The sequence below is a fragment of the Dipodomys ordii genome, unplaced genomic scaffold, assembly GCF_000151885.1.
Source record: "Dipodomys ordii isolate 6190 unplaced genomic scaffold, Dord_2.0 Scaffold13, whole genome shotgun sequence".
Classification (NCBI taxonomy): Eukaryota; Metazoa; Chordata; class Mammalia; order Rodentia; family Heteromyidae; genus Dipodomys; species Dipodomys ordii.
The window spans coordinates 21109578-21124416 of record NW_012267229.1 but is presented as its reverse complement, the minus strand read 5'-3'; the positions used below and the strand labels follow the sequence as shown (position 1 = coordinate 21124416).

General features: G+C 46.0%; 1 protein-coding gene across 2 annotated transcripts in view; it reads left to right on the top strand.

Moving 5' to 3' along the window:
• Nucleotides 1-14839, top strand: part of Ptprt (protein tyrosine phosphatase, receptor type, T) — a 718198-nt gene that overhangs the window by 681787 nt on the left and 21572 nt on the right. For both annotated transcript variants that reach the window (XM_013010741.1, XM_013010740.1), the window contains 6 exons: nt 1566-1602; nt 3053-3150; nt 6141-6257; nt 8455-8609; nt 11311-11446; nt 12668-12817. In XM_013010741.1, the coding sequence (XP_012866195.1) occupies nt 1566-1602; nt 3053-3150; nt 6141-6257; nt 8455-8609; nt 11311-11446; nt 12668-12817 (693 nt within the window). The remainder of the gene's footprint in view (nt 1-1565; nt 1603-3052; nt 3151-6140; nt 6258-8454; nt 8610-11310; nt 11447-12667; nt 12818-14839) is intronic.

Here is a 14839-nt window from a genome sequence, read left to right as displayed (position 1 = left end):
TAGTATAATATGATTCATTTCAAAACCTCACCTATGCATGCATACATGTATTCCATCAACTAGTCTTTGTTGAAAACTCTACCTTGCTCTAGATGGCCCAGGTAGAGAAGAGTATAAAACAAATAAACAAAAAAACCTCAGTGTGACACATGCTGCTGTGTTCCCTGGGCATAAACAAGGTCTTCAGGAGGAGGGACTTAGCTCTGCACCACAGAAGGTCTTGTATCTGAAGACCTAGGAGGTGGGGCCAGAGCACGGGGTCCATGGCATTATGGGAGCAGATGAAGAAGGAAATGAGGCTGTGGGTGAAGCTGGAGACAGGTGATGAGCTCTAAGCTGGGGCTTCTGGCAGTGTTGGGTGCTGAGAATTGCTCTAGAGAATGACCATCATTTGGGGGAAACCTACTGGATATTCATGAGTGAATTAGAAACAAAGATAAAGGAATGTACAGGGAGCTCATATACTGACTAGTCTCACCAGAACCTCAGCAATGTCACACTAAATACACCAAAAGCCACAGAGATGGCAAATCTGAAACAAACCGTCTACCTTGATGGGACAAAAACACAGTGACAAAATTTAAGATCAAAGCATGGTGCATCAGACTTTAGGACTTACTTTCTTTAGACATGTTTAGACATAAAGGTTAATCAATTTTAGCACTTCCAATGTCTCTCTTCATAGGCTCTATAGTTGGCCTTTGTGGGTTTTTTAAATTATCCATTTCTCCATCCAGCTTCCAAATACCAATTGCATTTAGTGCTCTGTGCTAAATACAGATCTGTTAGTCTCTCAAGTTTCTACTCAATGAGATACACTACTTCCTGTAATAAGAATTGGGACAAAAGAGATCACTCATCACCTCTTTCCCAAAGGATGTAAGTTTATGAGTCAATGGGGCAATCTCATAGCCGAGATGAGATGGGCTTATAGGAGCTCTCTGAAATGCCCCAATCAGAAATCGGTTTTTAAATCAGCAAATAGTTTATAAGTCTGCGAGTTCATCCCTCCATAGGATCCTTTCTGCAGCCAGAACTTTAATTGCAAGCCCAACTGTGCTGGCAGAAAGAAGCAATGTGGCATCCTTCCCATTTTCTTTTTCTAATTGTTACTAATGCAAGAAGTCAACGATAGAATTGTTTTCTTCAGTTCTCTTCTCTGGCTGTCCCTTAGGGCCTTGTAAAGTGTTCTGCATATAATTAAGGTACAGGAGAGACTTTGTGATAGTTCATATCCCCCATAAAACTGAAAACTCCTCCTTCTTTTTGAGCACATGATCATAAAGGATGCCCACCCTTAATATTTTGCTCCTAGTGTTACTGGCCCCAAGTCAAGCCCAAACGGGTGCCTCAAAAAGGATAGCTAATATCTAGTGACTTACTAAGTACTTTATATGCATCAGCTTATTTAATCTTTGCCACTTCTCTGGGGAATGGCTACTACTATTCCCATTTCACTATGAGGAAACCAAGCCAGGAGAACATATTTATTCACTTGGTGCTGTTTGCAAGTTTCAAATGGAGCCTCTTCCACTATAGTTGTTTTTTTTTCTCCTGTTATCTAGGGGTACCATCGGCCCCGGCACTACATTGCCACTCAAGGTAAGAGTTCTCTTATCTACCTGGCAGCTTGGAGGGACCACAAGGGTGCCAGGGAGGATGGGTTCTGGGAAATCACAGCAAGCTCCATTGTCCACTCCTCCAATGCCCATTAACCCTGCACTGATTTGTAGATAAAGGAAATGGGCCCTTCTCTGGAAAAGAGGGGTTGAGCTCCATTAGCAAAGAAACCCAACCAGAGCAGAGCTAGAGAACCCCTAGAGGCCCTTGAAAGGACAAGATAGAAGGTATGCTCTAGGGAGGAGAGCAGAAGGAACTATCTGTCTACCAGGACATGTCACTGAGGGGAGAAGCCAGAAGCATGGGCCTTTAGCAAGTGGCACCCAACAGGGCTGGAGCTAAAGGTACCTTGTTGTCTCATGTACATGCCTGCCAAAGAGCTACAGCCAGCTGCCCTTAGAAGCCTATTTGCCAATATGTTAGCAGAGGTTTAAAAATGATTACACCTAGCCAGGCATGGGTGGCCCACATCTCTAATCCTAGCTACTCAGGAGGCTGAGATCTGAGAGCGGCAGTTCAAAGCCAGCCTGGACAAGAAAGTCCGTGAGGCTCTCATCTCCAAGTAACCACCAGAAAACCAGAAGTGGAGCTATGGCTCAAAGTGGTAGAGTGAGCAAGAAAGCCTTGAGCAAGAAAGGCTGAGGGATATTACCCAGGCCCTGAGTTCAAGCCTAACAATGGACCAGGAAAAAAAAATAAAAGATCACACCTTTCAAATCCTTCTCCGAAGAAACAGGAGGGGGTGGAGGGAGAAGGACAATTACATCTTTTTTTTAAAAAGCATTTTTACAGCATTATCTTTGCTAGAAAACATAGTGAAAATCCTAAATGCTTGATAATGGAAAATTTGGCTCAACAAAGTGTGGTCCCTCAGTATTGTAGAAAATTCTGCAGCTATAAAAAAAAAAATTCCACACTTGGGGAGAATTTTTAAGGGCACCAAAAAATGCTTATGATAGATATACTTATTGCAATAAATACATACATATATGAATAAACACAGAAAAGTAGCATTCAAACTTTTATATCAAATACATGAATTACTTTCGTAATTTTAAAAAATGATGAAGACCCAAGACGTTCAAAGAGTAATTTCCTGGGAAATTGCTCTGGACTGTCAGATCCTATCTCCTACTCCTTGACTATATTTTCTTCCCCTTCCCCTTAAAAAAATATTTTCTGTTCAGACTGACGATAAATGCCTCCAGCATTTGGCAAGTGTAAAATTGTGCATCTTCTGCTCTAACCCTCACCGACAGAACCCTCCCGGCCCTAATTCCTTCCTGTCTCTCATTGCATCCTACAGCCTATTTTTTTTTAAAAAATAAAACTCTCTTGGACACAGCCCCAAACAGTACCAATACTGTGAAAGAGCAGTCTGTGCGGCTCCTTACTTCGCCATCGCTAACCATAGCATCTTCTCTGTTGGCAGGTCCCATGCAGGAGACAGTGAAAGACTTTTGGAGAATGGTGTGGCAGGAGAACTCGGCCAGCATTGTCATGGTCACAAACCTCGTCGAGGTGGGCAGGGTAAGGCTCTCCTGTAGTCACCTGGCCAGAGGGTGTTGGAGATGTGCCCCAGGGTACTTGGGTGCCATGTGTTGTCCCAAGTACTTTCTAGGCAGGATTCTCCCAGCAGCCTCCGGGGGAGACAGAGCCCCTCCTAGGTCACATTCCAAAGGAGTCCTTCTCTTTCAAAACCCTTCTCTCCACCCCCTGTCACTCTGTTGATGACATCACCTCCTCTCTTTGGAGGAAATTAAAGCATCAGCCACGATTTCCCTCATCATCTCATCACAAAAGCTGCATCCTGATTGCATCTATAACCATCTTCTCGTTCTTCCCATCTGTTGTCAAGTTCAGCCATAAGAAATGACTGTTTCTGTGCATTCAGCAGACCCTCGATGGCTAACGGTCAGCCATTTCTTAGGGCTGAGCCCAATCCAGCAAAAGCTCAGCCTTCACCCTTTCACACGTGAGCCTACTGCTTTGAAACTTTGATTCTTGCTCAGGGATTTTTCTCCTTAGAAACTAAGTTTCTTCCTCATGGCTGAGATTATCCCCTCCCCCCTCAGCATACATATATGCTCAGTACCTTCTACCTTAAAATAAAACAGAAAAACCAAAGTCAAGATGGGCAAGCAACAATGGCTGTCCTGTTTCTACTTTACTGCCCCAACTTGAAAGACGCCTCCCATCAAAGCTGTTTCTTTGCTCTGTTCTCTTCTGCCCACTTTGGTGGGGCTCCTCCTTTCCTTTCACCATGGCCATTCACATCCTTCATGTGGACAGACCCACTCACCACTCCTTTCTTCTCATCTTTCTCTGTCTGTCAGCAACCTCTGACTCTTTGCTACTCACTCCTCCTTCTCTGACCTCAAAACCTTGCTGTTCTTCAGCGCTCAGGCCTTGGTCCCCCTCTCTGCTTCTGTTTAGCCTCTGCTGTAGGCGGTCCTTAACCAGAGCTTAGAGGTAAGATGATGACTCCCAGTTTGCTTCTGCCTACTTGGTTAGCTGTGACTGGTGGGCGGGTTGAGCTATATAGCTTCAATCAGAACTCAAAGGGCCTCTTGTCTATGAGAATGAACTCACTAAGAGTGGGCAGGTAAGTGTTTACCCTGGCAAGAATGGAATAATCCATAAAAAATAAAAACAAAGAACCTTAGCCATGGTCATGGGAAGGGGAAACTAGGCTTTCATAATTTATTTAAGAGGTGTGGACAGCTCATGACCAAATAGGAAATGAAGGCCTGGTGAGGTTTAATTCTTGAGTTCACCCTTATCTGGCTCATTCCTCAGTTTTACAGATGAGGATACAGACCTTCCCCACTGCCCCCAGGGGTGAATCATTGCCCTGAAAGAACCCAACATTCAGAACCTGACATTGAGTCTGTTCAAATTCTTGCCCATGGATTTAGGCCCAGGTTGCAGCTACTGTGGACAGGAAGGCCAGCCCAGGGTTTGAGCATTCAGAGGCAAATCCAGGCTAGCTCCAACACATCCCTCATTGGAAATAGATCTCCTCAATGGGTAGATCTTGAGTCTATGTTGGACTTAAGGAGAAGACAAGTCTCCCAGTAGCACTCCTGCTTGTGGGCAGATGCTAGGCCAAACACTTGTAGGCATCGAATTTGTCTTACAATGATGTACAAGACAGCATTCCTAGCTCTTATTCAGCCTGAGGTTGCATGGTAGCCCTATCCCTTACCAAGGTTTCCTCTGTATGACTTTCTTAGCTTCCCGATGCTCAGATCCTCATCTGTAAAATGGGGATGATAAGAATATCTGCAGTTGTGGCAACAAATCAAGATTAACCGAGTAACACCGAGTGAGTGGCGTTAGATCACGTTAAGTGTTGTCTGTCATTAATAGGCAGAGGGTCAGGGAAGTTTCAGCAGTTTCTGGAAGTTATTCAGCTACTGACTAGGACAACAAAGAAATGATTGAATTTGCCTGTATACCCTATGGCCCTTGTATCAGTGTTTCCCTAAGTGGGTTCCATTGGATGCTAGTCTGCAGGATGCTCAGTGAGAAGAGGGTTCCATGGTTAAATAGGTTTGGGAAATGCTGGGTCCTCAGTCCCTTTTGGAGAGTCCTAAGACAGCATCAACAGATTCGAGGATCTGAGTAGTCCTATAGCAAAGCAGCCTGTTTAACTTTGTTGAATCGGCATTTCCCAAACTCATTTGACCACAAAACCTTTTGTGTTTGTTTGTTTTTTGTTTTTTGTTTCGTTTTTGTTTTTGTTTTGTTTTGTTTTCACCTAATACCTATTAGCACCCAGCGGAACACACTGTGGGAAATGCCACGCTAAGCCGTGCGGCGTCCCCCGGAATGGTAATAATGCTTTTGTTCTTTTAAGGGGAAAACCGAACTCTCTTTTTCCTCAGTGAAGTGTGACTCAGAGTTGAGTGTGGGATAGCTTGTCTGTAGTTCCGGTGCCCACTGTGTCAAGGCTGAGAACAATTGTGACTCTTCCCTTTGAGCCTAGAATGTTCCATCCTTTCCCCAGTAAAGGGCCTTCCTCCTCCCCATCCCCCAAGTACCACCTGTGAATAAAGACCCTCTCCCGACCATGTGTGCTTCCACCTCCTTGCTGTTTCCCCAACCTTTATTCTCATCTTTGTTCTGCTGATAAAACTCAGCTGTTCCTCCCCCATGGCAGCCAAAAGTACAAAGTCGACCTTGAACTTGTCACCACACCCTAGGTGTGATAGTTTCCATCTGCAGAGCTAGGCTACCGATGCCCACTTGTCTTACCTAGTTCTGTCTGATCATAGTGTCATGATGCATTGGGAAATCACAAGGAGCTTGGAAAAAAGAAGGTACCACTATTATTTCTCATGGCCCTAGTTCCTCTGGGAGTGAACTTGGCCCTGTGCACTTCGATGAGCCACGGCCAGCTGAGCACCCCGTGGACAGGAATACCACCAAAGTCTCCCCCTGGGTTATTTAAATGGGAAAGCCACCTGCTCACACACCCTCATCGCTGTTCTTCCCTTTCTCTCCATTGGCCACAGGTGAAGTGTGTACGATACTGGCCAGATGACACAGAGGTCTATGGAGACATTAAAGTCACCCTGATCGAAACAGAGCCCCTGGCAGAATACGTCATCCGCACCTTCACTGTCCAGAAGGTAAGCTACTCTTGGCTGTGGGCAGCCTGTCCACAGAGCCAGCTGGCGTGTCTGTTCACTCAGACAAGTTGGAGACCAAGGCCCTGATCCCTGCCTGACCCCACAATTTGTACTAGTCCGCAATCAGATCAGCAAAGCCCACAACTAGTGGAAGGGACAGACAGACTGTAACAGACATGTCCATGGAATGAAGACATGCTATGATGAAAGCTACAAGGTAGAAAAAGGGTAGAGAGAGAAAGCCACAGGAGAATGAAGAAGTCAGAGAGGAACCTCCCTGGAGGAGGAAGGCTTGGGGTGGAGAATGAAGGATGGGAAGATGACAGCCAAGGAAAGGATGGAAGAAATAGTATTCCTGTGTGTGGAGGAGAGGAGTGTGGAGAGGAGAAAGGCCTCCCTTGTCACTGAAGTTTCCGGAAGTGAGTTTAGGTCCTCCAGAGGTATTTCTCAATGTGTTTGGGCTTTGTAGGGGAGAGGGGGGAAGAGGGAGGCCCCGGTGGGCATCAGGACTTGAGAAGGGCAGGTTGTTACTGACATCTAGTGGATGGAGGCCAGAAGTGCTAGCAAATTACCTACCACACACAGCACTGCCCCTGTGAGGAATTTATCAAGCCCAACAAGGTAGTTTCAAAGTCATGAGATGCTAGTCTAGTTTTTGAAGGAGCTCACGTCAAAGGAGCACGATGAGATCCAGATACTAATTATTATCCATACGGTCCATTATATGGTCATTGCAATTCTATCATTACTCTTACATACAGCCATTTCTTGACTCACAACAGCGTAATCCCAATAAACCTATTGTAAATGGGAAATATGGTCATTTGAAAACTCAGGTTAAGGAATCCTAACCCACTCAACACCATTTCTTAGCCATACAGGACTTGCTGTATTGTATTGTTGAGCCTTGGGATGGTGTGACCCAGTGGACATCTGGCTTGCTGCCTTACATGAGTGTCATACTACATATGACATACTGAGAGCTAAGGATCATGGCTCAAAGCCAGCCCTGAACTAAGTCTTTAGTTAAATTATCCCTCTGGGGCTCTCCTCCACCTACCACCCATCCCCCCAGCAAGAGCATGAACGACTCCAAGAACAGAAATCATGGCTTTTATGTCTCCCTTCCTAGAACTAATCACAAGTCTAGGCACAAATGACCCTTAGGAAATATTGTTTAACATGAGTTGAACAATCAACTAAGTCCTTCCCCGTGGATGCTCTTGAAATATATGTAGGAGAGAACTATGTAGGAAGGATTGACAGGGTGAATGGCATGAACAAAGACTGACATGTATCCTGGCCAAGGAATGGTCAGGAAAGCAAGACTAGCCATGAGGGTACTGGTAAGAGCACAGGACAGAGGAGCCCATCTGGGCCCCATGGGCTCCTTCTGCCAAAAAAAGCTCTCCATTAGTTTCCCATCCTATAATTCTAAGCAAGAGTCTAATTAGTGACATAGTCTGCTAAACTTGTTAAGCCTTAAAAGCCATGTAGACCATCACTGACAAGACTACAAGACTGGAGGACACCAGATGTCAAAAAATAAAACAAAACAAAAACCTTGTGCTGGGTGCTGGTGGCTCATGCCTGTAATCCTAGCTACTCAGAAGGCTGAGATCTGAGGATCATGGTTCAAAGCCAGTTGGGGCAGAAAATTCTGTGCGAGTCTTATCTCCAATAAGCCACCAGAAAATCAGGAATGGTGCTGTGACTCAAGTGGTAGAGTGGTAGCCTTGAGCTGAAGAACTGAGGGAGAGCGCCCAGGCCAAGAGTTCGAGCCTACCACTGAGACACACACACACACACACACACACACACACACACACACACACACACACACAGGCCTTGTATTCCACTGGAAACACTTGAAACTGAGTTTCTCCACTGCCATCCTTTCTTCTTTTACATTGTATTCAATGCACCTCCTGCAAAACCCTTGTCAGAGAAGGTCTCCTGGGAAAAACACTGGACTCAGAATGCATATTAACACACCTAAGGCTCTGAGAAGGCCTGCAGTGAAGCAACCAGTTTCACTTTAGCTAGTTGCACATCTTTCAGAGTCGGTCAGTGAAGTAACAGCGACCGACCCTGAAGGCAGGGAGGTGTTGGGGGGGGAGGGTCCTCTGCACAGCAGCTTCAGCTCCCCACATTGAGAGCAGAGCTGGAGGGACAGGGGCCTCTGTTTTTTCCTCAGAAAGGCTACCATGAAATCCGGGAACTCCGCCTCTTCCACTTCACCAGCTGGCCTGACCACGGTGTCCCCTGCTATGCCACAGGCCTGCTAGGCTTCGTCCGCCAGGTCAAGTTCCTCAACCCCCCCGAAGCTGGGCCTATCGTGGTCCACTGCAGGTGGGTCATAACACCCCTGGTGAATGTCCTCTTTGCTCTTCTGTTCCAGATAGGGAGACCCTCACTTGCCCAGTGGCCTCTGCTCTACCCCAGAGCCTAAGCCCCTTCCCATGGGACCCAGGACTCAAACTCCAACAGCAACAGCAGTAGTGATTGTTGCTCTTCTTGTGATTGTCCTGAAATAGTAAAGTTGCTGGGGATGGAGGCAGGGCACTGGTAGCCTCATGTGCCCCTGTCCCTGTCATTTGACTTCTTATCCAACCTTGAGAGGTGGGTGGTCTTATACCCATTTTACAGACCAGGAAACTGAGCTACTGAGATAGTAGACACGGATGGAAACTGGCAGAGCTGCGATGTTGAATATGATCCTCTAGACACTCAGCAATGACTTGGTGGTGTGGCGGTAGAATGCCGTGGTGCAAGCACACATCTGCCTGTTTCTGTTATCTTTAAAACCCTGGCCTGCAGGGTTCTTAGCAGAGAGAAAGTGGGTGGCATCAGGTTTGCCCTTACTGTGGAGAAGGACTAGTTTCAGCCTTGACATAGAAAGTCACATTGAGCGGGCAACGCTGTGTCTTGGCAATCTCCTAAATGGAAATGAACCGTAGCATGTCCACAGCACAGAAAAGTGGAAGGGCGCAGATGTCTAGACCCAGAGGCCAGCGAGCCCGGGGCCTCTCTGACCCAGTGCCTGTGTGTGACCTTGGGTCCTGTCAGAACCTGCATGTTCAAGTCATTTCATCCCTGCCCTGGCAATGTCCACCTCAGCCAAGGGACCAGGAAGCCTCAGAGCAAGCTCCTCCCACACACTCCATCCTCTCACAACCCACTCCACAGAGGAAGCCCCACCCTGCTGGCCTGTGGGAACATTTTTGTGCGTCCTCTGTTTTGTAACTCAGAGCACACCAAGAGCCATAGAACATTTGTGTTCAGCCTTGTATTGTAAACAGCAGCCAGGGTAAGGAGTGAGGGAGAAAGTGGAGCAAAGGTAAACATGTATCAGGTCCTCCACCATGACAGCTCTCTGCAGGATGCCCTGTGCCTCCATCTCTATCAAAGGCACTGAAATGCATGAGCAGAGTGGTACCCGGTACTCCTGGGGCTATTATGGGTTAGCTAATGTCTACTAAGTGCCTGACAGAATCCCTGACATATGGTAAGCACTTAAATACCATTCTTAATACTCCATACCTTTTAGCAATCCTTGAAGGCAGGAACCAAAGTCTTCTTTTTTTCCTCACAACCCCAACTCCTAATTCCAGCATCTCGTGCATCATAGATGGCTTGATAAATATTTGTGGAATATAAGTAGCAACTATTTATCCTGAAATTACTGTGCAGCCAGGCACAAAGCTAAGTAATTTACATGCGTAATGCTTTTTAAATGTAATTTCATACAATATATACATATACTGTTAATGCTCCCAGGTATACTATCAGCATCATTTTATGAATGAGAATTGTGAAACCCAGAGAGATTAAGTCGTTTACCAAAGGTCAAACAGCCAGTAAGCAATAGAACCAAGATTGAATCCCAGGGGTCTCTCCCATAGATGATGTTTAATTACGATCTCATTCTGAAATAAACCTAATTCAGTCCTTACGAGGATTCTGCTAGGAGGCCCGTTACTGTGTGTGAGAAAACGGAGGCTCACAGACACCCAGCAACTTGGTAGATCCAAGATTCAAAGACCACATCAGGCTGGCTTTTCCCCCAAAGCAAGTTGAGAATCAGACTTTGGAGAAGAGATGAAACAGTGGCTTTCTGAGCTGCCTCTGAAGCATCAAGGTCTACCGTGTTAGGGCCCCTGGGGGAGAGGTCTAGAGTATGGCTGGGGGTGGGGGTGGGGTGATTTGAAGCAAGAATGAGTCCCATTTTCCTCTGTTCACACCGTGAAATGTCATCTGGCTTGCAGACTGCTTCCTCTGAGTTTACTTTTCAGAAGAAAGTGAAGATAACCACCACCCCCACCACCCACACACAAACTCCATTTCCCTGAGGGTGATTAGCCCCATTGTCCTGTGCTCAGTAGATTTATCAGACAATATTGCTTTTCCGTCTTATCCCATCTCTCTTCCTCTTTGTGTTTCCTTTGATTTCCATGTTAGACAATGACATTTGTCTCCACAGGAGAAGCTAGATGTGAATCACCATCCAGCTGGGCCTCCTTGACAGTCTGTCTGGCTTTTCTTTCCAAAACTGTGTGCCACTAAGGCAAATGTGCTACATGTCTGTGGTTCAGCTCCATTGTAGAACCCAGTGCTGATCTGGGACGGGTTAGCCAGGTTCCTCGGGGTCTGTTTTATGATTTTGCTCTGATTCTCTCAACTGAACAAACCATCAGTGATCTAAAATTGAATAAGTATTGGGAAACTTGATCCCTGGTAGGAATCTCCAGGTTGCCAGCTGCTCCAGTTTAATGATACCCTGGTTCATGGTCCTGGAGAAACAAATAGGATCAACTACAGGGCCCTAGACCACGTATTCCAGAGTTACTTCCTGCCTTCAGGCAGCTCAGAGGCCTCTCCTCTGTGATCTTCCTCTCTCTCTCTCTTCCTCCTCTTCCTTGTTTTCATCTATCAATACATTTGTTGAAAAGAAAGAGGAGGGTGGGGAAGGGAAGGGAAAGAGGAAGATTAGAGGCCGGTCCACAGCTGTTCCTACCCCAAAATCTCTAACACAGAGGACTCCTCTTTCCAGTGCTGGAGCTGGGCGGACAGGCTGCTTCATTGCCATCGACACCATGCTCGACATGGCTGAGAACGAAGGGGTGGTGGACATCTTCAACTGTGTACGTGAGCTCCGAGCACAGAGGGTCAACCTGGTACAGACAGAGGTGAGTTCTGGGAACGGAGCCGGCCGGCTGCTTTGATCCCTGGCCAAGGAGAGGCATAGTAGAAGAGAGAAACCCATGAGTGCATCATCCTATAGAAAAGGACCTGGGTATGTGAGAAGTGTGAGGAGTAACCCACCAGCCCTAAGGATCTTTGGTACTGGAACTCCCACTGATAATGAGATTTCAGGATTCCAGCACTGTCACAAGAGGATCAGTTCTTCTTTATCTGTTGCCAGGGTGCATGGCAAAAGGCAAGCTCACCGGCTATGGTTAGACACGTGGTCCTTACTGTCTGATGGGAAGAATCTTCAAACACAAATGCATCATGATACATCCCAATAAGATCTTGAACTAGAGAAGTTTTTGGAAGGAAAAAGTTCAACAAACATTTTATCAAGAGTCTATAAGTCACAGCTTCTGCTTAATAGAAAAGTCTTAGAAAAGTGATTCTAGAAGGAGTGATATATCGAATATATTTTATAAACGGGTCTTGGAGTCTCAGGAGGATAGTAGGTATAAAGAATAGGAGTGGGAAAGGGTATGACACATGTTTTGGGGGACAGATCTTTGAGACAGATCCTTGAAGACAAGCTGATTCTGTTTGAAAGGCATTTTCAAGATACATGGGACGGTGAGTAGCAAGCTAGACAGGAAAGGGAAGGAAACAGAGTATACTTTACAACCAGGCTGTTTGGAGGACTCTGAGCTAGTGTAAGACCTGTGTCTCTACGCTGTCCCACTGACAAAGGAAGGGGAAACTTAGATTATTTTTCACTCTCAACTTTCCATGTGTCATTGCTTGAGGCCTCCTTTAATATGTGGTCTTAGCTGCTCAGACATTTTGGCTACCAGAAAGAAAGACCTCATCAGAGAATCACAGATTATTTGTGGCAAGAACTCTTAATAAATGAAGGGAAAAGCAGAAGGGATATAGGTAGGACACCAAGAACAATCCCTGGGACATGTGTAGAAGTTTCTCTTTTTTTTTATCAGATGGGGCTCTATGGTTCTATCTTACATAAAGAATAACACACCCTATCTCTGGCAATCACTATGAACCATGGAGACTTAGCTCTTTGGGGTACAGGATTAAAAAGTCAGGATTCAGCAACACAAATCATGCCCATTCTTTATAAGCCACAAGACTCAAAATGGCGAACGAACTCCCGGGTGACGGTTATTCTTACCTGGTGCCTCCCTCTCCTCCCGTTAATGTTGCAGGAGCAGTATGTGTTTGTGCACGATGCCATCCTGGAAGCATGCCTCTGTGGCAACACCGCCATCCCTGTGTGTGAGTTCCGCTCTCTCTACTATAACATCAGCAGGCTGGACCCTCAGACAAACTCCAGTCAGATCAAAGATGAGTTTCAGGTATGGGCACGTATTCAGGGCCGGTGTCAGTTCAGCTGGTGGTAACAACCTTCCATAGACTGGATGGCTTAAATCATAGGTGTTGAATTGTTATGGAGACATAACACATCGATCTCATTTCTGGAGGTTTACATGCCTGTAAGCCCAGCACTGTTGGGAAGGGGTAAGGAGGAAGGAGCATCCTAAGTTCAGGGCCAGCCTGAGCTACATGAAAAGTCCCAATCTCAGTGAAGCAAAGCAATACAAACAAAATATATGTATGCGTGCATGTGTGTGCGTGCATGCAAGCACACACACACACACACACACACACACACACACACACACACACACTTTGGGAAGCTACTGGCAAATCTGGTACCTGGAGAGGACTCAGACCCTTCCCTGCTCTGTGGATGGCTGCCTTCTTCTCATAGCTTCACATGACAGAATGCAGAGAGGAAGCAGGCTTTCACGCCTCTTCTTTTTTTTTTCCTCCTGGGCTTGAACTCAGGGTCTGAGTGCTGTTCCTGAGTTCCTTTCACTCAAGATAGCATTCTATCACTCGAGCCACAGCCCTGTTTCTGGATTTTTTTTTTGGTAATTTATTGGAGCTGAGTCTCATAGACTTTTCTACCTAGGCTGGCTTTGACCTGTGATCCTCAGATCTCAGCCTCCTGAGGAGCTAGGATTCAAGGTGTGAGTCGCAAATGCCTAGCTTTCATGATTCTTCTTATAAGGACACCAAGGCCATTTATGAGGAATCCACGCTCATGACCGTATTACCTTCCACAGACTCCATTACACACTGTAGTTAGGATGGTAACACATCATTTTAGGATGAGGAAGGAATAGAATACACAACATTTACCCTATAATGGTAGTCACCCAGCCAACTTAATTGGTTCTGTGCACGCATTGTGAGAACTGAGAAATGCATACCCTTTCGATCTCCAGCACCAGGCAGCCGCTAAATGCATTCTACAGCATCAAATGCACAGCCATTGGCAACGCTCAACCCATCACTCAGTGACCGCTGACACCTGTTTTATCTATGATTACATTTTTTGTGCCAAAGTCTCAGTTCTTGTCCAGTTTGTGGATGTAAACCTTTTCATACACACAAGCATAATCTCCATTCTTCCTAGTCCTTAAAGGGAAACTCAGATTCTCTCTCCATATTTTCTCCACTCCTAGAGGAGTAAGAACTCCTCTAAGGGAATCAGCATCACATTAGAACATCTTAGAAAATGCAGATGCTTGGACCCTACTTGAATGTGAACCTGCAGTGTAACAGGCTCTTCTTGTTTGTATATACATTATCCCTGGAGACATCACATCCTAGGGCTCACCCCAGACACAAAGGATGCACATCTTAGAGTCCATGTGGTCAAAATTGTGTCAACTTGGGTCTGAGACATCTAAGCATAAGTCAGGGCCAGGGCTATCACTTGGTAAGAGCTCACAGCCAGGTAGAAGGAAGCAAGAAAGTACCAGAACTTGATCCCAGACAATGGGCAAAGGTGGGGCCCCATGGCATCATGGGAAACTTCATCAACAAGGCAATTACTTGTAGCATTCCTTTAAACAAGTAGACTCAGCTAATGTGGAGGCAAGACAGCATGCCAAAGGACACAAAGATGAATAACTCAAATCCCTGGTCATTGTGCATAGAATCTAATCTATTGGAAGGGGTAGCTCTGGTCTCAGATGGCAACACTTTAACTCCTTGTAGCTTTTCAGACCTCCTAGATTTAGCCTTTGAGGGTTTCTCATCTATCAAGAGAAGCATGCCCCCTGCATCTTCCAATCCTTCTGTAGCCCTCATTAAGGAGTCCCTACTTCCCACCCCTACCACAAGGCCCTCTGGATGGCCCATCTTTTATTGCAGTACTGGCTGGAAACAACGCTGCTCAGAAGGTTGGCAGGTGTTGTCAGCTTGTCTGATCCCGTGCATGGGTATGCTGCGCCTTCAGCCTTGGCATCTTGAAGATGTCACTGGTGATGACTGTCAGCCCCAAAAGCCCTCTAACAGTGAACAGG